General features: G+C 37.1%; 2 protein-coding genes across 2 annotated transcripts; one reads left to right on the top strand and one right to left on the bottom strand.

The window, feature by feature from the left end:
* Window positions 1-3,986: 3,986 nt before the first annotated feature.
* On the top strand, window positions 3,987-8,294 carry LOC100378035 (uncharacterized). Its single transcript, XM_085503782.1, has 6 exons — window positions 3,987-4,337; window positions 4,591-5,231; window positions 5,504-5,660; window positions 6,794-6,932; window positions 7,447-7,582; window positions 8,135-8,294. The coding sequence occupies exons 1-6, from the start codon at window positions 4,128-4,130 to the stop codon at window positions 8,169-8,171; spliced, it is 1,320 nt and encodes a 439-aa protein (XP_085359908.1). The 5' UTR covers window positions 3,987-4,127; the 3' UTR covers window positions 8,172-8,294.
* Window positions 8,295-10,530: 2,236 nt separating this feature from the next.
* On the bottom strand, window positions 10,531-25,260 carry LOC144359480 (uncharacterized). The gene is made up of 5 exons (XM_085503781.1): window positions 24,975-25,260; window positions 14,748-15,418; window positions 14,472-14,634; window positions 12,067-12,202; window positions 10,531-11,497 (listed from the first exon to the last, which is right to left on the bottom strand). The coding sequence occupies exons 1-5, from the start codon at window positions 25,161-25,163 to the stop codon at window positions 11,355-11,357; spliced, it is 1,302 nt and encodes a 433-aa protein (XP_085359907.1). The 5' UTR covers window positions 25,164-25,260; the 3' UTR covers window positions 10,531-11,354.
* Window positions 25,261-25,619: the final 359 nt, after the last annotated feature.

Genomic DNA, 25,619 nt, shown 5'->3' with positions numbered 1-25,619 from the left:
CCTGCAAGGCTATGTTTAGACACATTTTCACCTTTGAACTTTACATTTAAAGCCAAAATACGGAAATTCAGCTGTTTCCCGCCAAACAGTGTTTGAGCCCCTGCCTGCAGCAAAAATGCTCGAATCGCTTGGCAATTCAATCCAGTCTGCTACGTAAGCAGCGAAATGCACTCCATCTGGACAAATAAATGGCCAAAAGTACGCCGATCTCCATAATGGGATCACTATGGTACCCCGACCCCGGCATGATTCCAAATGTCTCGTAACTTTACCAATGAGGCATACAGGTGGTAACAACCAATTGTTATCTAGTGACCAATCTTGAGTAAAAGCGTCCACAGCCTCCGTGTTTGTACACCAAAAGCGAGAATTGAATCTATCGCATTTAGTGTTGTGAGAGGATGCGAACCTATCAACTGAGAAAGGAACCCATTTAAAATCTAAAAATCTGAAATACTCTAAAGTTAATAGACCAATCGTCTACATCGATGATTTTACTGAGATAATCAGCCTTTTCATTTGAACTCCTTGGGATCCAATCCAACTCTAAAGAAATCCCATGCTGGGAACAGCTACTAAATATAGCTAAAGCGATAACCTGCAAATCAGACTTTATACTGCCCTTGTGTACAATAGACACTACATTCTGGTTATCTGTAAACCACTTGACAGTACCACCTGATAGTAAATGTACAATACTACACAAGACTTTGTAAACTGCTTGTAGTTCTCTCCATGTAGAACTGAGACACTGCTCTTTGTCTCATTCAACCACATACCCACCAAATGCCTTGTCAGAGGCGTCTGAGTATACCAGCCTTGTTGCTCTTTCAACGTGCCAGATGGGGGCGCCGTTTAACTTACGAGCGTTGTCTTTCCAGAAATTTAGTTCGACAATGGCCCTTTCCGATAATAAAACACAATTATCCCAAGAACTCAAAGGATAGAGGGCGCAATACAGCGCTCTAGTCATAAGTAAAGCAATATTACCTGCACCCACTCTCATGGAAACAATCTGTCCGGTAACGTGAGCCACTTTCTTGGCTGATACAAAACTGGACGTCGGACGTGAATGTCCGGATTTGGTTAAAATGCCAGTGATAGTCGCCTCTAAGCGACTGAGTCGATCGACTGTAATAAAAAACTTACCTAGCTCCATATCGAGCACTGTTCCCAACCACACTAACTTACGAACTGGAGTCCACTGACATTTCTGCTCATTTGTGATGAAACCAAAATTATTTAAATCACTTTTTACTGCTGCTGCGCAAGCAGAAGCTGACTTGAGTGAACCACTGGCACCAAGGCCGTCGTCAAGATAGACCACCACGGTTTTCCCTTCCCCTCGCCACTTACTAACTAATGGGCGAAGCATCTTGGTAAAAATGTATGGTCCAGAGCACAAACCGAAGGGTAAAGCACAAAAGTAAAAATAACGTTGCTTCCCAGCGAACTCCCACGAAAAACCCAGGTACTTGCGATGTTCAGGAGAAATATCGATGTGGTGGTAACCAGATTTAAGATCAAACTTAAATAAAATATATCCTGGCTTAAGTATTTCCTGAGCAGTTTTCAGGTCTTCAAAGCGAAATTTATTCTTGAAAACGTGCAAGTTAACACGCCTTAGGTCCAGGATAAGGCGCTTCTTACCTTCTTTGTTGACAGCCACTGACAAAGGGTTACATACTAAAGGAGGCACTAGCGTCTCCTCTATTGCTGTGGACAAAAGCAAGTTAGAAATGGAATGTTCAACGAAAGCAGAATTATTGAATGCCGACCTGTTGTTTTTTTAGAAACATAGGTGGCGGGTTGGAGAAAAAGGGTATTTTATACCCAAACCTAATAGAATCTATAACGAACTTAGAAGCAGAAATATGTAACCATGCATTTATATGTTTCAAAAGACGACCCCTCACCACAACCGGACTACACCCTGGTATTGCATCTCCATCTGCGAGCATAGCACTCCCATCCGAAAAACGGAAATTATGAGAGAGGAAATGAGAATCGGTACTTATCTCGATTAAATTCTATTCATGTAATAGTCATTTGCCACTACTGAGACCAGTTTGCAGATTTCCACTTGTTGGCATAGCTCTGCATTCAAAACGGTAATGCCCTTGCCGACTTAACCAAAACAGACTCCCTGTCTGGGACCACTGTAACCTTTGCTAGAGCTGGGTGTCTGATGCCAAGCCGAACTCTGGGAACTGGTAAGGTCCTGTTGGCTGACAATTCTTCGAGTACGGGTCTTCTTTGCCTTCTGAACTTTATCCTTGATTTTTCTGCTCGCTCTCGTTTCGGCCTTCCATATTCTCCTCTCGTCTTCACTGTCAATAGCCAAGTCATGCGATACGTATTCTTGGGCTGTACTCCAGCCGTATTCAGAGGTATCTGCAAGTAGAATCAATTTCTGGCGTTTTTCGATTAAGTCCATACCTGCAGCAAGTTTTTCTTTCACGGTGTCATATTTTGCAAGCTGCAAACTGGACTGCGCCTCTTCTAATACGTCCGCAACTTTGATATTGTGCTTATACTGATCTTCATTGGCCTTCCGTTTGAATGTAGGAACAATGCCATATTTCACTTTCTTTATTTCTGCCATCTGGACTTGAGTGGACAGGTCATGCGACAATTGCAACTCGTCTCTTAAGAAGAAGTCATCTTTTGCGAAACTAAAGCGTTAATCGACTGCAAAAGTTGCGCGTTATTTTCCTGCAGAAGCTGCTGCACACCAGAGGTAGCTGGCGGGTCCTCCATTTAGAATGATACGCAGTGAGATAAAATAAATACACTTTACGAGCTGCTGGCTGTGACGTGGCAACGCCTAGACTGACCAACTCACACAATGCACTCCCACAAGCCAATGCGGTATGCCAAATGCGCCCTCTAACGGGTGCCACCAAAACATTTATTTCTGGCTTTACTTCGTACCGCAAGAAATAACATTTTCATCGACTTTAACGGTGGCGCAATCGTTCTTAGTCGGTGGTGGCGCTGTTGAATATTACTAACGATTCTCGTGTACACCATAACTTAATGATTTCTCAATCCATGTAAAATCAGAAACGAATACATATTTGTATAATTATTACGTATATTATTCTAATAAGAATTATCCTACTCATATCTAGTTACCCATGGAAACCAGTGCGTGTAACTGATAAACTTACTTTTACAGTAACATTATTCCACAAATCTTTGAAAGCATATGGAATCACTGGTCTAAAGCTTTTGCCTAATACACTTGGTTTAACATGGTTCAGTGGCTAAAACAGATCGAACATGGACAACGTGCGCAGACGAGAACTGCGTTATATCGCTTTGGCTTTTCTGTGTTGGCGTGAATCCTTTGAAATAGTTTATCCTAACAAATCTGCTGCAACATTATTTTAATGCTACAACAGTTACGAATACGCCTGTCGCCTAAATTGGGCGAATCGTAAGTCGTTGTCAATAATAAATCACATTTAGTAATGCTTAAACATAATAGTATCTGTCAGTTATTCATCAGTTAGCCGCAGTGACCGCATCGCACATTTATACTAAGTGGTCACTGCATACAGGGGTAGTTCACTGAAAAAGGTTTCTGCCATCTACGATTTTAGATTTTTTTTTTTTCAATTTATTTTGATTGCTGCTGGTGGTGATATTAGTTTTGCGAATTTGATTTTAATATCATGGTAATTCTCAAGAAAAAACATATAAATAATAATGGAATAACTAAACTGATATGTACATTTGCATATGATTTGCAAACTATTTGTCTACGTAATTCCCCAGCATGTTCTTAGAAAATTTAAAACTGAACATTTATTTTGAAACAGAAACAGAAATGTAATCGTATTCACAAATACCATTTTATTTATTCAACTCTAATCCCAGCCAGTTTAGTAAAAAAATAGTTCACTATAAAGGCAACAGCTGTGACATTACAACCTCATCTGCGCATGTGCCGCTCTCAAAAATGATTTAATGAACGTACAATGATATGCCTGTTACACCATTTCCAGCAGCCAACTAGATTCAAATAATACACACACAACTGTGTACCTTTATAGCTGATGTGGGCATAATGATTACCGGGTTATTGTAGCTGATAATTGATCCATTCTGGTGTTCTGAACATGAGGATTTGGAGGTTATACGTTACTGTTTCCGGTGTTGTCATCACGGCTACTACGACTATGATTTTCGCCATCAGTTTCCTTCTGATGACGACACCAATTCACAGACCCCAAAAAATTGTACATCGTTACACTGGTCCCGACATAGCTTTGGAAACAACTACTACAGATATTGGTATATTAACGACGACGGCTAAGCGTGAGATAAATGTGAGTATTGTATTGTGTACATACAGAATTACCTTGTTGTGTGCAATCATACGTGTAGAGTACTCTGGTAACCATGCTACAGAGAAATTGCGAGAGTATGATGATTATTTTTTTCCATTCGCCTATATGTCATATGAGTATTTAGAGTTTACTTTCTTTAGAAGTTCGTAAAGGAAACCAAACCACGTCACATTACAACACAACTCACTTTACCTAATATCGACGTGACACAATTTCTACTCCTTCACACCAGGTTGTTACACAAACCAAAAGTAAACGTTACATCATGCCGATTGGATTGACCGGTGGTGGACCAAATTATGAATACAAGCACGTGAAAATCGCAGCGCGTTTCGCAATCTACCTCAACAGAACACTTGTACTGACCCCGTTTTTGAAACACCGAAGCGACGACTTAGTCGACTTCAACCAGACATTCGACGAGGGGAAGCTAAGTCAAATTGTTCCCCTGGCAACCGTCGAAGAGTTTAAACGCGAATGTGGCAGCACAATCGAGACAATTGTGCATGGTACACATACCAACGATAATCAGTTCTATCATTTTCAGCGTGCCTATCTCACAGATAAAATTGCTTTTAAACGTCTACTTGACATTGATATGCCAGGTGAAGACCATATTGTACAAAGCGAAGAAGAAACATGGGAAAGATTAATATCATCTAGTCGAACAAAATGTATAGGAATTCAGTATTCGTACAACTTTGCAAGAGATCATGGCCTGAGCATTCCAAATAAAGAAAGCATGTCCAAATTAGTAAACAAAAATCTTAAACGAACACCCATTATCACTAAAGTGGCCGACTTTGTTCGTGATCGAATCTGTAATGGACAACCATACCTAGCACTGCACTGGAGAAACAAGACGGGAGAACAGTGAGTATATGATTAGGAGTTGATAGTCTGAGCAAGGTAACACGCACTAGATGGTAAGTGCGGGACAGTAGATAATCTGTACTCAAATTAGGTAGAAAACCACAGGAAACTGTGAACAAAATAAAATTTGAAAATATATTCCCGTCTTAGTAACTCGTTAAATGCTAAGTGATGGTAACAGTATGTATGTGCATATGGTCACAGCTGTAATATTAATATTAAAAATATAATATTTGTATCGTACTAAAATACATACTTTTTTTTATTTACAGATGCTCTGGCGACAAGATAAAATGGGACCGTGAAAAATGTTCACAACTGTTATCTTCACTGTCAAACGGGATGGATAAATTCGCCAAGGGGTTGGCCGATATCATGAACACTCATGGTGTATCGTGCATCTACGTTGCCTACTTGCCGTATTCACAAGTGAGTAATAACATTTTCAAATAAGTCATGTCAGGCGCTGGTGTATGCTTGACTTCATTTAAAGATACGATATGATCTATGACGAACGAATACACAACCAAATCGATATGTCTAGTTAAATGCCATTGTTCACATTATATTGAAGTTGCAGACGTATGCTTTCTTACACGGAGCTTCAAGCCAGATTTCAGTAATCCTACTCCATATACTAATCAAAATATTGTGTACTGAAATAACACATAAGTGACTGTATATTTGGGAGAGAAAACGGGGACAAATGGATGATCGGTATCTGTGTGTGGACGGGCGTGTTTTATATATGTACAACGTTTTATAGGCAGTGTACCTGTGGATTATTAGCAAACCGTGGCGTCTTGTTTTGTACCATAACTAGATTAATTTTGATATTCCATTTTTATGATTATTTGGAATATGTTAGTTATCATATCGTTAAATGCAGCGTATGTACACTAGATGGACAATAAAATAACCTAATGACTTGGAATATTTGAGGCACAACGGTACACCCTTCGGCCCGGGGAGGGAGAAGTTATATAACCTCATTAAATGCACAAATGTAATTCTGAGCAGCAAGCTATTATAAACATTGATGAGGAATGTCAGATGGATTAATCCCTAGTAACCATGACAACACCAATGGCAATATGTTCAAATATTAGCTATTTTCAGCACCTCTGTCAATGAGTGGCATAGTTCACATAACTTCTTGTTTATCGTCAGTTTCTCGGCAATTAAATGTACGTCTGTGAAAACCAATAACATGATTACTTAGATATCAGATACGCCTTTGTATAAGTCTATTTGATTTAATAATTTTTATGATCTTTAGCAAACAATCACTTGTTCATAAATTTAAGTACTTTCTATTCCAGTAAAGATGTTCATACACTATGTATCTTTATCGTTGCTCATGATGTGCGGATATAAGTGTAAATGTCACTAAATGCATAAATGCATGAAAACATTTCAATAGACAAGCCCAAGTTTACACTACATTCTTTATTTGTTCTATTTTCAATGTATACAATATGTACATTTTTAACATGTAGCGGAAATAATGATGGTCTTTTTATCAGTCTTGACAATAAAATTGATCTCTGCAATTATTCTAGGAGATAATTAACGTATTATCCAAAAGGATGTCCTATATATCATCATCCTCTGACATCACTAAGATTAAATCACAGGAAGTAACGTCGCTTGTTGAAGACGATTACATGTTTTCATTACTAGAACAAGAAATATGTTATCGTGAGTATATGTATATATAAATATTAGGAAAGCAATTGAAATTCAATTAATCGCTTTAATGTGAAAACTTACAGGATGGTATTGTATTTTAACAAGGTCAAAGTATTGTAAGTATGATGTCGTTTCTCTGTCACGTGATCAAGATGTCCATCGAGGGGAGTGCGGCATTCACAGCATTGGTGGTGCTCAACTGTTAACCGAATTGACAAGCTGCGCAGCATGCCATTAAAGCGGGAGGGTCATCACCTGCGCACGCGCGGGAATTGAGTCCAATGCGACGATAACAACACACGCTAAGAACGGAAAAGCTCATGGGTAGGCGCTTGTTTGTAAACAATGACACGCTATGGACACTTGACGCATGCGTAAGTGACGAATCCCCCGCTTTAACACTTATCCGTTAAAACTGAACCATGCTTTATCAAATATTAAAATAATTAACAGTGTCCAAACGCAATGTGTATTTCATATCTGTGATTGCAATACTGTACAAATCATTGTTTGTTGTATACAGGTGCAAGAGTATTTGTCGGCTCAGCGTGGTCGAATTGGGCTAATTTTGTGGGATTAGAATTCGAAGCAGAGGATAAACCAGTTTATTATTTACATGGAGTACGTGGATCAACAACGGAACCGATGGCGAATATATCGTAAGTTAGGTTTATTGCAGGTTACTGGGCCAAATTAAAAAATACACAAACGGTTTAACGGACATATGCGAAACATATAAACTATATTGATATTTTGTTTTATAAACATCCGAATTATCTTCCACATTTGATATGTTGACAAAGACAAATACACACGAGCGTGATTCAGCTAGGTGAATGTTGCCAGTAAATCCATTGTTATATAAATGTTCTAATCACCAATTTAAGTCGCATCTCAGCAAAATATTGTTTTTGTATTAATTAGCTACATTATTGCAAGTCTGTATTTAAGCCGTACTCGTGTACAGCTGGTAGGATATTGGAAACGTCCATTTGAAAACAATTTTTGTCATCATGGTTCATCGGTTTGCCCACCAATACGCGCTTACATGCTTCATTGCAAAGTCCTTGCTCCCCGTGGCAAGGCAATTTGTTTTATTATTATTGCATTTGTTTGTATTATCAAGTCCCACTAAAACGATGATTCGTCCCCAGTCAAAATCAATCCGTGTCGATATGCTAGTTTAATGGTTTTTTTTGTTTGTTTGCTAGATTTGTACAGGATGATCCAGATGTACCTCGTCCCTGAATGTCAAGAAGCGTCCACGAGAACACATGTTTAAATAGTTGTGTTGAACTCAATTTTACGAACCAGTTTTTGGCTTTTGGAGGGGGGGGGGTCCTACGTTTTTAGCGCGCGTTGTTTGTTTACACAAAACTGTGTAACGAATAGCTTTTTTACTGCGCAATGTCGTTAACGTGCCATACAATATTGTGCTCTTTTTACACAATTTATGTTATAAGCTCACCCATATTTGTGGATGAGTTAAATGTTATGCTTAATTCATCAGCCCCACAGTGCACAGTTTCATGAGAACAACGTCCGTATAACGCCCGTCATGGCAGTTATTACCCGCTGCTCTGAACAGTCAAGGTGACACGATTATACTCGTAACATCTGCACCTCGGTATAAAATGCAAATTATTGCATAACAATTTTGTTCGCACACCCTATGTCTTCTAACACAATTACATTTATTTCACTGTACATCAAGCACAATTTGTTAGTTGCATGTGGAACATTTTGTAATAAAATTAACGAAGGTTAAGCTACTTTCATCTCTTTGTGGGTTTCTGGTTCGAGTGATTCTCTGTCCGATTATGTAGCAGCTTGTAGGCTCGTTCGAAAATTGTCACATAACGTACAGGGTCGCCGTCTCGTGCACACAAACCAATAGGAAGTGATTTTCAGCGATTCTATTTATCGTAAATGATCTATGAATTTCATTTATACTCGAAAAGTCGGTTGGTAAATGCGTCACTGACCCCTGTTTTCGACAATATCTACGCATCTGTGGCGCACATGTGACCGATCTGTGATCCTGCAAGTCACTAATATTTATCTCCAAAATTGTAAATATTCTATATATGATTCGCAGACATCGACAAAACATCGACAAAATCCAATTGACATACATTTTTTATTTTATTTATTTATAATTATGATAACTATAGCAAGCCAGGTGGCTCATAACAATGCATTTTACAAAACCATTTTTACAATTCATTTACATTTTGAAAATCCATTTTAATTTTATAATCCTTTTTAATAACTATTTTCGGTTCTGAAATCGATTATTTTTAAACCCACTTTCGTTTCTGAGATCTGTTTTTATTTTAAAACCAATTGTTTAAATCCATTTTCGTTTTAAAAACCCATTTTTTGTTTTAAAAACCCATTTTTTGTTTTTAAAATCTGTTTTCATATTTAATATCCATTTTCTTTTTTAAAATCCATTTTCGTTTTCAAAATCTATTAACGTTTTCAAAATCTGTTTTTATTTTTTAAAATCCATTTTTGTTGACCTTTGAACTATAGGTATATATATATATATATAAGTATTTTTCACCTTTGAGCAAATTTTCCATCAGAATTTACTGAAAAAAATAACTGTTGTTTTCTCGCATATCGCATTAATTTGAACATAATTGTTTTTTAAGAGATTCTCATTTCGATTCGATATTCGATTTATGTTCAATATCATTTCAGCTTGACCCTGATAGTTTTTTTTTATTTTCACCAGTGACGTTTTCATAGTAAGGGTTCTTTACGTAAGTTCTACTTCAGACTATAACTTGTTTAGCCGTGGTTCCGATGTGTTTGGGGGTCAATAGAGGGTTCTTTGCATCATCTCTCGTTATACACTGCAGTGTCGAATGCATTTGTGGTCCGGCATGTACACCAACGACGGCTTGTACACTGTCTCGTATAACGACAATACCTTATCTGGTACCAAATGCAGCGGAATTACGGCTATAACTAATGCCATGTTGTGAGCCTCCTCCAGCGATTTTTGTCCGCCACGTACGTTTAAAACAATGTAAGTGAGTTGCAGGTGGTGATTCCCAACACGTATCTACCGTTCATGATGAATTGTTTTAACGAAATAATAAACATAATTTCAATTGGCTATAAACAAAACTATTTGTTGAATAATTGTCTGATTCAACTACGGTTTATTTATTTATTTATTTATTTATTTATTTATTTATTTATTTATTTATTTATTTATTTATTTATTTATTTATTTATTTATTTATTTATTTATTTATTTATTTATTTATTTATTTATTTATTTATTTATTTATTTATTTATTTATTTATTTATTTATTTATTTATTTATTTATTTATTTATAAACTAACCAGGATTACGTGTTGGTATTGTATTAAATACAAATCAAGTGAAATCATTATGAAACCAATATTACCTGACCCAAATCAGGTTACAGTTACTTGTATTATTTTCAACATGCATGGATATTTAAATGTTATGTACTTTAATCCTCTTTTATTTTAAGGTAACGTTAACAATATCAACGCAAACTTTTGAATTGGAGAACTTGCATTTAAACAATAGTATATTTCGAAAAAAAAAAACACAGACCGAACATTGCTATCAACCTTTATTAGCTCCTCAACAATATGTGATTCATATCAAACAAAACATAGTTATAATCTCCAATTGTTGTTTGGCTACAACAGAGAGTCTTGTTTTTGAGAATTACCGATCATTTAGTTGAAGGCAGTGAAATCACGAAGGAATCTCTGGGATACTCCTTATGCAGAGAACACATTAAATTGTTTCTATATACAAATAGCTCAATAAGACATTTGCGTTCGAGCGCAGGAGATGAATTGCCGGGTGTTAGAAGGCTAACTGTTCCTAAGGCGCCAGGGCACATAATCGAAATGTAATATGTCTCCCCAGATGATATACAATAAATTTGAGTCTTTAAACAATCACTAAAATTTGTGTTGCTAGCTGGCAGATTGAAGTGAATGCTACCTCAGAGGCTGAGGCAGCATGCATTGTAATATATCAATGTGTGTCCACCGGGAAGGCATAATGATGTCTACAGCAAAAAATGTGCAATTTGAAAGAATACCAGAGACCTTCTGCACGGGGAATGTACTAATTAACTATGTGTCCAACAGAGACGACGACTTCGATAATTTGCTTAACAACACAAGTAGTCTATTCTCATTGCGTGTGCATATCCACCTGTCATTGTTAGTGGGCGTGGCTTATGGGAAGTTGAAAGGGTTGGATGACTGATCAAGTTAATAATTTTGACACGTGTTCACACGGCTCAGATCGTTCACACACATTATTTCAAATCGGTTTCATTATATAAAATTATAAGCGAAAGAATGTGAGTACTAAAAACACCAATCAAATATTGATAGAAGAGAATCTAAGATTCAGTCCACTAGAAATACATAGATGATGCAAGTTCTTCTGGAACTCCAGGTAATTCATTCAAATGATAGCTAGGCCTCCCTTCTGCTTGTCTCTCGTCAAATATAAAATCGGACCAATTAGAATAGTCTACTCCAATAAAAACAGCAGATCCTAAAATAAAAATGAAACGGAAACTTAACAAAACTAAATAGACCACAATCCTAGTCGAAATATCGAAAATATGCTGTTTCGCATGTGCACGCATACTGGATAAAAAACAGAGAATATGACACCTGCAACATAAACATGTACGATGAGCCAATCAACGTGGTAGAAATAAAGTCTTCCTTGAAAATTGACCGAATCCCAACAGGCTTACATTTTTGTATTTGCCACGATGTCAGACGTGGCGTACTGTTTGCACCTATTTCCAGCCAGTCTCGCTTTGAGATAGACTTCCGGCGAAGTGGTCTATTATAAAGGTTATATTGTCATGCTCAAGGGTACGTTTTAACCAAAGTATGATACACAGTTATTAATAACAGGCTGACAAACACACTATCGAAGTTGAGTTGTTGCATTTGTTTAGTACTACTTGAAACATCACATTTGTCTCATAGGAATATACTAGATATATTATATTAATATATATTAGAAAGAAAATTATTGGTTAATGCATATAGAATAATACTATTTTGCCGAGCCCTGAACAGCCGGTGAAAGATAAAACATATACTTACTGTAGCATATTTCTTGCTCCAATAATGACATCATATATTCGTCTGTTGTTAGGGCCGAAGAGGCGGGAAGGTTTCTAATGACGTCGTTGCCACTGAATATTTGTGTAATCCTCTTAGCCAGTATACCAATAATAGCCTACCATGAAAGAAAAAAAAATACGTAGAATTTATGCACAAAGTCATAAATCAATTCATGTTATAAAACAACATACGATATTTGTTTAGAAGCATCATTTTACATATTTTGACCCGGATGTGATAACAACTACATGTATATAAGTTATTAGTGACACTTCGTCGTACTTTTCTATTACATAACAACAATGTAAAAAGTTTAGCTAAAAGGAACCATCTCAAAGACAGAAACATCGTCCATACCGTTTGTTTTTTGATTTGACGGAACAGCTGTCACATGGGTGAAAATCACTCATCACAATATACACAGTACGAGCAATGTGACGGGTTACGAGATTGCTGAAGGAGACTGAATACATATGTTCTCATAGCATGTGTATAAACATATTATTGTTACACAAGTGGTGATTTACGTTTAGGCCGTGTGCAAACACAGTTAAATCTGTTTCATGTTTACTCTTCCATGTTCGTGAGACAATCTAGCCTTAATTTGACAAGTCGAGTGGTGGAATAGTCAATATGGCGTTTTTGTTATTGAAAATATATTTGCTTTCGTCGGTTATTGAATGCATAGAATCAAAGTACATGTATAATGGTGCATATCACAAACTCAAATAAACGGTATTACACGACAAAGCATGGTTTTCATATAGAAACTTTCAGAGAGATTTCAGAATTACACTCGCCTAACTTCATCCACTCTAGATGAAATGTGGTTTAGCCTGTAGCAAATGACGTCATTATCAACATTAATTAATTGTTCGAAAAATCGTTTGTTCCGGGAAAATATGAACGCCAATGCTATCGATAACCAAGCATGTCTTGCAAAGCCATTAAAAGTTTATCAAGTAGGAAATTAAAGCATCTCCCAATGAAATAGAATAAACCTTCAACGCGATAATGTTATTACGAAAATGTGTTGCAATGTTTTGCCTATTTCCGTGTATTTTTTCTCTATGTAATCTGTCGGTCAACTGTAAATCAATAGTACTATAGGTTTATGTTTAAAATGATACATTATTTCCGCTTGATTCAATAAATTCAACTACCACACCTAGTCTGCATAAAGAAGGTGGTCGGTAATGATCCACCCGTTTTACTGTGTTTAGTGAAATTTAACTGTGTCAATAACAACAATAATTTGAACACTGACAACTATTGTAGACCCCTTTTAATTCTAACTAATAACTCTGGTCACCATGACAAATTGATATGGCCAAAAAATCACGAATTATTTGAGCACTGGCAACTATGTCGTGGTGTCTCTGAAACTTAATTATCATTGTTTCAATCACTCAACGTATTGTATATGTTTGTTTCCATGTTTGCAATTCTCCTAAAACATTGACTTCAGGATGACATGTACAAAAAGCCAAAGCCAGTATGTTGTCTACGGCGTCGGTGAGAGCTTTCTACAGCTAATATGAAGTGTGAATCACGAATTTAAAAAAGCAACAACAAAATCAAAATAATAAATAAAACAAGTTATCGCATTGAGTATGTGTAGTTACCGATAACCAACATACCCCACATGAAACAAGACGATTTATAGACAGCAAACCTATAAATCAAGCCGTTGAAAGTTTATTTAAGAGTATCGCAGTTGGCACAAATGATGAATAAGATTATCATATAAAAAAATATTGGATTAGCGTGTTTCTGTCATTTAAATAGTGCCTTATTGTCAGCTGTCCCGGCGTCCTCTGTTCGAAATATCATGGACACAATGACGGCAGAGAAGAGAATAGTATTTGAAGTTGAAGGGCAAAACTTATCATTGCTCTTTCTGTCTCAACGAGATTTCGGCGTTCATTTCCGTTTAATATATTCTAACAACGATTAAGAAACGTCAACATGGTCCAGACTCTCAATATCGTCAACAAGTAGAAGGAACTATGAAGCAATGATGCAGACAGTATGCAAAAGATAGATACAATTACAAATTGGTCTGTACACAGTACTGGAGAGACAACACGAAGAGCTCAAGCAAGTGACGTATTAGAAGGGGGTTTTCGAGAGGTATGTCGCCTATTGACAATTCTAGCGAAGGAATTACCATAAAAAATGTTTATTTCGAACTACATTTGAAAGTTTTTAGAAAAAATGTCAATTATTTCGTATAGTCTTATTCTGTGCATACACTTAAAAATGCCAGTATTTAGGAAAGATGAATGCAAAAATAAAACATAGATTTTATTTAGATATTTTACTTAGCGGTTACCAGTAGCGACAGAATGTAGCCCTGCTTTACTTAACCCCCAGGGTCTTACCTCTGAATACATTGGTACATATGATACGTAAATGCATGACACTCCGTACGATTTCATCACTGTTTGGATTGCTCTCGTTATCATGCTACCAGAAGATATAATGGATGATATGAGAGTCGGACAATTAGGATCATTCCTTTCTGCTCTGTGTCCTGCTGTACATCTGCAACATAAGTACTCGTATTAGGTATTTTGTGAAGAAGACTTCACGTAAAAAATAAAACGAATAGAAAGCCGATAAAATGACTGGTTTGACATGTTTCAGTGTGTTCTTACTGTTCTCCAGTTTTGTTTCTCCAATGAAATGCCAAAAAGGGTTTACCATTACAAATCTTCTTCTCTACGACATCAACTGCTTCAACTATAGAGCGGGATCTCTTTAAATGCTTGCTTACATTCAGTGCTAAACTTTCCATATTAGGAATCGTCCAATTTCTGAAGTTATACGGATAATACATAGCCAAACATTTCAAATTGTTAGTGCGATGAAATCGTTCTATGGCTTCTTCTTCATTCTGTACTACTAGTCCCTCACTTGGGAGTGAAACTCCAAGTAAAAATTTAGCAACATTTTTGGCATGTTTGTATTTTTTTGTATAAAAATCTAACGGATGTGGACTTAGGTGCGGAGCCTGTAGGACATCGCCACTTATACCATCACAATCACGTATGAACCGAGAAAGGTCTGTCACGGGTAAAAGCTTCGCCAGTCTCGCTGAATGAAAGGTATCCTTGAACGGCACTCGTGCAAGCGTGGAGTTTAATCTCAGTCTGTGTCGCATGAATGGCGTCAGAACGATGGTGCGGTTTAAAAATAGCGCAAATCGCGTAGCTATTTTGAAATGCTTGTAAAGGAAATTTGGTCCGCCACCAGTGAGTCCAACAGGTAGGAGATATCGCCTGTCGCTAAATAAAGTAGTGTCCAAAGTGAGATCTGAAAGATCTTTCTGCAAGAAAGAAACAAAACCCCTATTGAGATTGGCTGTTTATAGGTATGAATAGGCATGAAAATGAATTCTGAACGAAAATATTGTCGTTGTTCGCGCTTACCCGTGACGATTTTTAAATCCAAAAAAAGACAAATCATAAAAACATTAACATGAATCTATTTGAATTATTACATGCAACAAACCATGGGAACATTTCCAGCTAAAACGCAACTATAATATTCTAATTAAATCAGTGAAATTTGATAAACTTGTTGTAGTGAACTTATGGATTGCATACTAGTATACAGTCAATATATGCATTATGTCGTAGAAATAATACCAGTTGAATCTAAAATCATAAGCCATGCATTCTATTTATAATACCACCAGTAATATACGATACATAGAGAGGGTGAATATCACAGCTGTGTCATATATTGAATGACCTTTGCCCTGACGTAGCAGCCGCTGCTCTGGTTGTATCCATATAAATCGTATGATACATGTAAATCGTATAAACCGTCACCGTCGACTCACTCACTCGGGGTCAAAAGGTTTGAGAGTTGTAAATTAGGGTATCCCCCATTCTGATTTTGGCTCGTTTTGCTCGAGCCTGAATAACAGGTAGTTGGATATTTTAGAAGACAGCTCTAGTTACATGCTACCAGGACAACAAATTTGGTAACATTCAAAAACTTGGAGTTTCTGCTATAATATGGGGATAATAATGTTGTTTTTGTTTACATTATATATGCAAATCTGTAACCGAACACAGTTCCCCCCCCCCCTCCGAACGTGACATTGAATCAATTTGAAGATTCTCCTAACATAAGCCACATTTTGGTATAAAAGTGGATTGTACCGGGTGTTTTAATAAAAAAATGTATATATGGGCCCAGTTAATTGATAACAAATGGTGGATGACTGATACACACTAGCAGTTTGCGAACTTTGAACGTGAATTGTAATTTTTACCCTGTTGGTATGCATTTGACAACACTGATCAACATTCTGGAACTGGCTTTTGCAAGCAAGATATACCTATATAAATTCCCCATATGCCATTTCGTCATCTTCCCTCTAGTGACCTGAGTCATCCTCGTTTAAGACCTGGTGGACACTTTGAGGAACTTGCTCTCCTTCAAACCATTTAATGTGATATAAACCATCCTGCATGACCCATCCATTGTCTTCGGGTTGAAATCGGCATCGTTCTGGTAAGTTGGCGTTTTTCCACATTGAAGCCACAAAGTTAGCACGCTTTATTTTGTATAGCAAGAATGTTTTACAGGCTGGCATAGAGCTTTGGTTTAGACCTTTATTCCTCCCCATGCAATCAACTTCTGCAGGTCTTCATTGTCCCATTTTATTCTGTATGGCTTGAGCCCTTTTGTGATATCTTCAGTAGATTTCAATCCTGCTTTGATCAATACTGCTTCTCATAGATCTGGTCTCCATCCATCCGTCTCCTTGCAATGTTTGATTTACTAAATGAAGCTATCCCTGTTAATTCCGATGCAGCATTTGCATTCACTGTTTGTTCAAGAGCCATATCAACCGGAGTCCTTGAAAGAGTCATGAAGGTCCGTTTCACTAAAAGGGCACCATCCTCCAGGATTTTCTGCACTCTTGGATGTGTTTCATCCATGTTCACCAGGTTCAAGGAATATCTTACCATCCAACGAGCATAATTGGGCCTATTTCCTGCGCAAAAGATTTGAAGCATCTGACTTAAGGCATAGATGAACAGCTCTGAATTGTTACTCCTGCTCGACTAAACAAAAGAAATATATGTACAAGCTTGACATATAGCATTCAGAATCGCGTCGTACTTCCATGTTCACCAGACAATGTGAACTTGGTCATGATATCCTGGTCACTGGAAGTTTCAATGGCTTACATCAAAGTTGATGATGGATTTTCATTTAGATGAGATATTTTTAGCGACAGTGCCTCAGGCAGGAGACCTTCTGTTTCCAAGAATGATCTAAATTGGAGAATCTGGAAGGCTGTTGATAATAAAGGGTGTAACCTCTTACAAATAAAGAAAAATTAAGTGCATTATATATACAACAATTTCATTTCGGGCAAGAGAACCATAAATGTATTTTAGGTAGTCCTACAGTCATAAATAGTGTAAATTTTGCAAGAATAAAGAACGACACAGACAAGTAGCAGATGACTTAGAAATTTAGCTAGGAAATTATAATGATTTACCTGTTGTAGAACCTCTGTTTCTGTTAAGATATCTGGACCTCCCCTAAAGCACCAAAATAAGCTAACTGGACGTGGAAAGGTCCAAAGCATATGAAGATGTTGTAATACTTTGGGCATCTTCAGCTTGTTTCAGCATGCCAGGTTTGGCCACAGCAAGATCATAGTGCACAACAGCAAACTCCTGCCCACACTCTATGGACATCCAACCTTGTAGTCGGTATATTCAGGTTCTCCATGTAAAGAAGTTTTTGTTTTGGCAGTGGGTCATCAGTCACTAAGGAATTCCATGCAGCCCACATGGGTGTTTCTGACATTGCTGCATTCATCGTCCAAAATAAATCTCTGTATTGTACAATACTTAGGTGCTCTGGTTCTGGAATATCTTTGACAGAATAATGAAAATCACTTAGTTTTTGCCTTTTCCTGTAGGGCTCAAGAGTGGTCTCTGATGTATGAAATGGACGTTTTGATCTTTTGGATTGTGTTTTACTATGTTCGCTGGTTGTTGAAGAAGATTCTTCTTGGACATTACTGGTGTGTACAGTATCCGTAATGCAAACTTCATCATTCTGATAACAAATACCAACTGTGTCATGGAGAGTTCCACTACCTGAAAGGGTCTCATTATTTTTGTCGTAATTGTTCCAAGCAAAAACAGTGCATAGACCAGGCATCTGGCATAAAACATGTCTGATATTTCAATTGCTAAATTAGTCTCTATAGCCTCTGCGGCGTGTTATCCAATACAGTGGCCAAATCTATTTAGGATATCTAACATCTTTCTACTTCCCGTTATACTTTTCATGTCTAGTCCCAGGCTTTATTCTTGCCTGTGTTGTTGCAAAGATCATCTGAGACTGACTGAACAAGGTCTCTGCTGTAAAACTTTCTAGTTCTTCTGATGTGATTTGTGTTATAGAATGCAGTTTCTGTGACCAAGCTTTTATAAAAACATGCCCTCTGAACTGCAGTCTCTACGTTCAAGTTTCTATTGTTAATGATAATACCCTTTTTGTTACTTACTTTGTGCTGGTTTAAAATTTCATTGTATTCTTTCATGATTTTCTCACATAAACTTTGGACTGAATAATTTGATTCACCTATGTCTAAACATGACATAATGGGCATGCAGTGAAGTGAGCAATTCGGCTCCTCAATTGTCTATCCCACCAGTTACTACTTTAAGCTACAATTGATATTACTGTTACAAAGTCAATGATAGTTGACTACTTCCTATACAATAATATGAAAATAATATCAAAAAAACATCATCAATAAAACCACACTTTTAGTGACATTTAATTCATCATGTTTACTTATATAATAACAAATGTAATATATACTTGTGAAAGTTTAACATAACACAGTTGTATTGTATTATTGACCAATTAGTGAGATAATAATTGATCTAACCACAATGTGATAACATATGTAAACTTTTAGATATTTAGATCAGGTTTTCGCAAATAGATTCAATATCACGTTCGATGGGGGGTAGGGGTGGGGTGGTATTTGCATGAGATATGCATATATAATGTAAACAAAAACAATATTTTGGCAGAAATTCTGTGCTTTTGAATGTTAACAAATTCGTTGTCCTGGATAGCACATAACTAGAGCTATCTTCTAAAATATCTAACTACCTGTTATTCAGACTAGAGCAGAACGAGTCAAAATCAGAATTTGGGATACACTAATTTAAAAGCAAATAAAAACAATCTATCCACGTAAATTTTTGTCAGACTAGTATATTTGAAATCTACACATATTTTCACACTAGAAACAACTCTCAAACATTTTGGCCTCGAAAACATAAATGAAAGTGCCTCAGCTCTGGGACTAATTAGAAATCAAAATACCACCGGACCCAATATTTCAATGAGTCGACGGTGACGGTTTATACGATTTACATGTATCATACGATTCATATAGATACAGCCAGGGCAGCTGCTGCTACACCAGGGCAAAGGTCATTCAATATATGACAGAGCTGTGATATTCCCTCTCTATGGCCCGTATATTACAGGTATTTTTATAAATACAACACATGACTTATGATTCTAGATTCAACTGGTATTATTTCTAAGACATAATGTTTAAAGCATATATTGAGTGTATATGCAATCCATAAGTTTACAAGTTTATCAAATTTCACTGACATTATACTGATGTTTATAAACCAGGATTAAATAATACACCGTCACTTAATTATCATCATTGGATACTATTGCAAAAATGTCTCATACTGTTTCTAAATTATGTTTGATATTATAGGGTGATATTGTATAGTTATGAGACGGGTACTCGTGTTTATCGCGTATTATATTCAGAAATTTTGAATTAACAAATTTGATATCATGAAATAATGTAACTATACAAATGTTTTAAATAAAAATTGGTCTGCATTTTTCTTTCGGATAGCTTTTTTTCGTAACTGCTCAGGACTAGAGAACACGGTTTGTCAGACCAGCTTGTACTGCTTGTTATACTACTGGAACCTGATTTACACCTTTCCAGCATGGATATTGTTATACAACTTGAAGGGTTAAGTAAAAAATTGGGGTATGAGGGGGAAGGTCTGACTCAATTTGTGAGGGCAGAGCGTGAGAAGAAAGAGAAGAAAGAGAGAGAGAGAGCGTGAGAAGAGGGGTAAGAAAGCAGTCAAAGGTGTGGGTTGAGAAACGTGATGAATAAGAGAAAGATAAAGTATGACAGCAAGAACTTGAAGTGTTGAGATTGCATGCAGAATTTAATAGTCAAAATGTAGGCTTAGAACAGTTGGCACAGACCATTGTTGGTTCTAAAGGTCCAAAGCTACCTTTGTTTGATGAGACTAGGGACGAAATAGATGCATTTATTTTAAAATTCGAGCGATTTGCTGCCGTGTGATAGTTGGGTTATGAATGTTAGTGCATTATTGACAGGCAAAGCATTGTATGTGTTTTCTGCATTGTCTGCGGAAGAGTCCCTTGATTACAATGTTGTAAAAGCAGCTTTGATGAAGGGTTATGATATGAAAGTTGTAGAAAGAGATTTAGAACTAGTAGGGCAGAATGTGGCGAGAAAATTTCGCAATTTGCAGCTAGATTAAGTAGTTATTTTTACCGATGGGTAGAGCTGTCTGAAGTTGATAGGAGTGTTGATGGAGCTAAAGACTTAGTGATGAGAGATCAACTGACGAGTACTTTTGGTAATGAGTTGTCTATTTTCATAGCTGAAAGGTCACCCAAGTCAGTTAAAGAAATGGGTGAATTAGCTGATAAGTTTAGAAATGCACGTAGACAGACAGGTGGTAAAAACCTGAAATCTAGTCACGATGGCAGTCAGAAAGGTAAAGGACATGGCCAGGCTGTTATATTTGTGGTGATTCAAACCACTGTGCTATCAGTTGTTCTAAGCGTTATAAAAGTTTCAAGCCTCAGGTTAAGTCAGCTGCGATGTTGACATGTGATCTGAATAGTAATGATTAACAGGAAATCAGTGTCACATATGCAAGTAGGCATCCATGTTTACAGAGACGAGATAGAGTTTAGTTGAAATGTAGTCATGAGCTGCCAATTAGTCGCCAGTGTTGCACCAGCTAATAAGGTGGTGAGTGATATATGCCTGTTGTTCAAGGCGTTATTGGCAGTACTGAGGTAGAGGTACTTCGTGATAGTGTGTGTAGATTGGTTGTAGTACGTAAAGAGTTGGTAGAAGATAGTCAATTGACTGTGGAGATTCGTACCTGTGCGATGATGGGCGGTACATGTCAGAAAGCCCCAGTAGCTAGACTATATATAGATACCCCCTTTTATGTTGCTGTGGTCGAGGTACTGTGTATGAGTACCCCAGTGTGTGATTTTATTATTGGTAATATTAGTGGAGCTAGGGAACCGAGGATCCTGATATTGGTTGGAAGCTAGGTTTATCTCATGCGGTAGGGCATGGTGAGGTTAGTTTGCCCTCGGGTGGTGAACATAGTACTACTTCGAATGATGGGACTAGTATGCCCACTAGTGGTGAAGTTTGTTGTCCTTCGGGTATTAAGACTAGTGTTCCCTCAGGTAATGAAGGTTGTGCATCTACTAGTAGTCAGGCTAATGTGCCCTATATGGATGAAGGTTGTTCTCCAGGTGTTGAGATAAAAGAGCATTCAGCTAGTGGGAATGGTTGTGAACCATCGATTGATTCTAGTCAGGATAATGGTGTTGATGTTGTACAGGTGGTACAGACTAGGGCTAAGAAGTTAGCTGAGAAAAAAGCCATTACGTAGACTTATAGTTCTTGAGTTTAAGGAATTGCATAATAAGGTTGTAACTAATGGCGGTAAGAAATCTATTACTGTGGATGCAGTGCGAGGGGCGCAGCAGTCTGATTCCACATTAGAGCGTGCTAGGAAGTTCGGAAGTACAGGTGAGGAATTTATCACAGGTCGTAGCAATCGGGAAATGTTTGTGATGAACATTGATGTTATTGGATATTGCAGGTCAGAAAACCACTCCTAGGGATCGTGTTAGCAAGGTACCACTAGGCGATATGCCCTTGATTGAAGTTCATTTCAAATGATAGCTATGGATCTGATAGGTCTGATCAGTCCAGCGACTGGGAGAGGTCATAGGTACATTTTAACTGTTGTAGACTTTGCTTCACGATACCCTGAGGCTGTAGCGTTAAGGAAAATTACTTCTGAAGTAGTTGCTGATACATTAGTCAGTATATATAGTAACTGAGTTAGAGACACAGTTTGTATGAAGGAAGTGCATTGTCTATTAAACAATTAGTAACTACTCCATATCACCCGGCATGAAATGGTTTGGTTGAGCGATTTTATGCTACTTTGAAAAGTATGTTGAAACGCATGTGTCAAGAACGGCCCAAGGATTGGAATAGGTATCTTTACCCAGTACTGGGTCAGGAGAGTTTAGCGTTTTCACCCTTCGATCTTGTTTATGGCAGAACAGCGAGAGGCCCAATGATTTAATTTAAGAGAGTTGTGGGCTAAGGAGGTCATACCAGTATGTCCTGGATTTGCAAAATCACCTTGAATAGACGTGTAAATTGGCTCAAGCTGAGTTAGCTAAGGCAAATGTTAGATAAAAAATGTATTATAATAGAAAGGCCAGGGATAGTTCCAAGGAAGTTCCAACCTGGTGACAAAGTATTAGTGTTACTTCCTACTGACCACAATAGGTTGTTGATGCAATGGCAGGGACCATATGTAATTAAGGAGAGAGTGGGCATGATGGATTACAGAATGGATGTGAAAGGCAAGGTGAAAATCTATCATGCTAACTTGATGAAAGCATATTATGAAAGAGAAAAATGGAATGACAACAAAGTGATTACAGGTGTGATGAACTGTGTGTGCACTGCAGTTGTTGAATATGATACTACTGACAGTGACACTGTACTGTGTGATAGTGGTGAGTTGGAGTCTGTGCCAATTCAGTAAAGGAAACAATTGTTGATTGTCATGTTGGCCATGAGTTCAATGTCGACCAACATAGAGAGATTGATGGAGTTATGAGAGAATTTTCTAATGTTCTCACTGATTGTTCTGGAAAGACTAAAGTTGATGAGCATGATATTAAATTGGTAACATCTGAACCAGTCAAAACCATACCCTTTACTATTCGCTATGACAGATATAGTGAGGTAAGAGGTTAAGAGTATGTTAGAGATGGGTGTAATTAAACCATCAAATTCACCTTATGTCTTACCCATTGTTTTGGTAAATAAGAAAGGAGGAGGTGTTAGGTTTTGCATTGATTTTCGCAAACTCAGTCGCATTACAGTGTTCGATGCAGAACCAATGCCATCACCTGAAGACCTATTTTCACGGTTAAAAGAAAGTCGGTAAAATTGATCTAACAAAGGGGTACGGTGTATGTGTATTTCATTTCCAGTACTATTGTCTTATTCACCACATTCTGGCAGTGAAAGAAGCCCCTGTCCAGTGTGAGTTCTGTGGGTTGCCCTCTCGTTAGCGATAAGCAGGCTTTACACTGTGACAGCTTTCTACAAAATATAACATCTCGTACTTGATAAAAAAATGAATTGCGTCCAAATCAATAATTAGGTGACATCTTCGGAAAATGTGTGATATACGTGCGTATGTTCACTGTCCCCCTGATGTTTTTGAGCAATATTTCTTTTTAGTCGCACGAAACTTTCGTTACATGTTTCTGCTATATGCTACACTGACTCCAGTCAGACTGTTATATATTAGATATTTTCCGCCTACAGACAGATTTGTGTAAGTTTTGTACTGTGAATGACAAACATCTATACACCTTATCAGATGCACGTGTTACAAACGAATGAACACATTCACCTAAATCAGAGTTTGGTGAGATATAAACCAATACTCCTTGCGACACGTGCACATACGTACCTTCATCCCCAACAACCACCCTCACCTATGAATTCTATACTTGTATAACACCATACTGTGCAATCAAATATGCTATGAATGCAATTGTAATGAAAACAGACCAGTTCAGTAAATAGCGTATAACAAGTTATGTAAAAATTTATGTTTTCATTTTAACTAATTTGTATTATATTACTCACATTCTGCGGTACATTGTGTCGTGTGAAATCGAAGTTTTTGAGATAATTGTTTATAATTCTCATGAGAATATTCATTGGTCTATTACGTAAGATCATGAAGCTACTGTCGTCCCATGCCACCATGTTTTTGTGTGTTACAGTGACGTCATTTTGACAAGCTTGACCTAATATTTTTCATAAATAATTACATAGAACTAAAGAAATATTCTCAGTAATGCAGGACAACTAAAAGTACCCCAATATACACATTGTATATTGTACAATATACAATTTGTTCAGTGTGGGTTACCAGCCTACAATTTGAGATATTGCAGAATATCTTTGCTGTGGGAACCTATTCTAAAAGCGTTGTAATACTGACTTACTGGCTGCTATGCAATGAAATACAGTCATCATTTTGTATTAGGTTAGTGACCTTTTTTTTTTAATTCAATGTTCTTATTTTTCTTGGAATCACAATTTATTGCAAAATAAATAAATTTTGAGTATGTTCATTTAAACACAAGTTGGAGTGTCGACAACCGCGTTGACGAGTTGAACTAGTATTCTTGAAAAAAATAATTTATGTTGCTATTTTAATTAGATGTCAGTAGTTGTTATTATTTCGAAAATATATCACGAATAAAAACAAATCAGAAACCGTATTATAAAATTTAAATTTTGAAATCATGTTTCCATACTACATGAACATCAGCACACTGAATAGCAGCGACTCAAATTAATACACTTCAAAATACTGCCCGACGCAGTGATGACACATGTAAATCGGGTCTAATGGCGTTTCAAAAATATGTGAACATACCTTATACATACGAGGTATATCTGCTACATTCGCTTGAACGTTTTGAGAGACAATTTGCTCCTCATTGTCCACATTTTTCGATGTCAGTGCGGGAACAGAGAACAGAATACTGACAAACGCCAGTGTAGTGGCAAGGGTAAAACATACTCCCAAAAGCGTAATCAGATACAGTCGTTTTTGAAACGTCATATTATCATTTCATAGGCAGGTAGTTATAGAGTGGTTACAATTCATTCTTTAGTAACCGCATAAACGCCGACTGTCAACTATTGTTAGACAGTGTCCGCAACAATGGTTTGTGAACAACCCGGTTTAAATACTGAAAGAGCGTATGATCCGTCGCCATCTGATACCGTTGTCATGGCAACAACAACATATGGTCGTATACTTTGGATATCCAATACTACGCTGCAACAATCACAGCGTTATGTGTTATTGAGTAAATGTTTATCACAATAATTCACACGTTTGTTTTGAATAAAAAAAGACTACCCTTATTTTTTCATCTACATGTGACGTCACATAGCGGTATAATGTTTTTTGGAATTTATCATAATCACGGTTATGTGTGATATATGACCGATCTGTTTCTACATGATCGGTCCCGCGCGACCACTCATGTAAACGAATTAATTATAAGGTATA

The sequence above is a fragment of the Saccoglossus kowalevskii genome, chromosome 9 (assembly GCF_978046115.1).
Source record: "Saccoglossus kowalevskii chromosome 9, keSacKowa6.1, whole genome shotgun sequence".
In the NCBI taxonomy this organism is placed as follows: domain Eukaryota; kingdom Metazoa; phylum Hemichordata; class Enteropneusta; family Harrimaniidae; genus Saccoglossus; species Saccoglossus kowalevskii.
Note: the sequence above shows the minus strand (reverse complement) of the source record. Positions and strands in the feature narration are given on the sequence as shown.

Excerpts from the sequence above, each read along its gene's own strand:
- LOC100378035 (XM_085503782.1), top strand. The coding sequence starts at position 4,128 with ATGAGGATTTGGAGGTTATACGTTACTGTTTCCGGTGTTGTCATCACG. Across the intron at positions 5,232-5,503 it reads AGAAACAAGACGGGAGAACA|ATGCTCTGGCGACAAGATAA; the intron begins GTGAGTATATGA and ends TTTTATTTACAG. Across the intron at positions 7,583-8,134 it reads GAACCGATGGCGAATATATC|ATTTGTACAGGATGATCCAG; the intron begins GTAAGTTAGGTT and ends TTTGTTTGCTAG.
- LOC144359480 (XM_085503781.1), bottom strand. The coding sequence starts at position 25,163 with ATGACGTTTCAAAAACGACTGTATCTGATTACGCTTTTGGGAGTATGT. Across the intron at positions 15,419-24,974 it reads ATATACCTCGTATGTATAAG|AAAGATCTTTCAGATCTCAC; the intron begins GTATGTTCACAT and ends TCTTTCTTGCAG. Across the intron at positions 12,203-14,471 it reads ATGTACCAATGTATTCAGAG|GCTATTATTGGTATACTGGC; the intron begins GTAAGACCCTGG and ends CTTTCATGGTAG.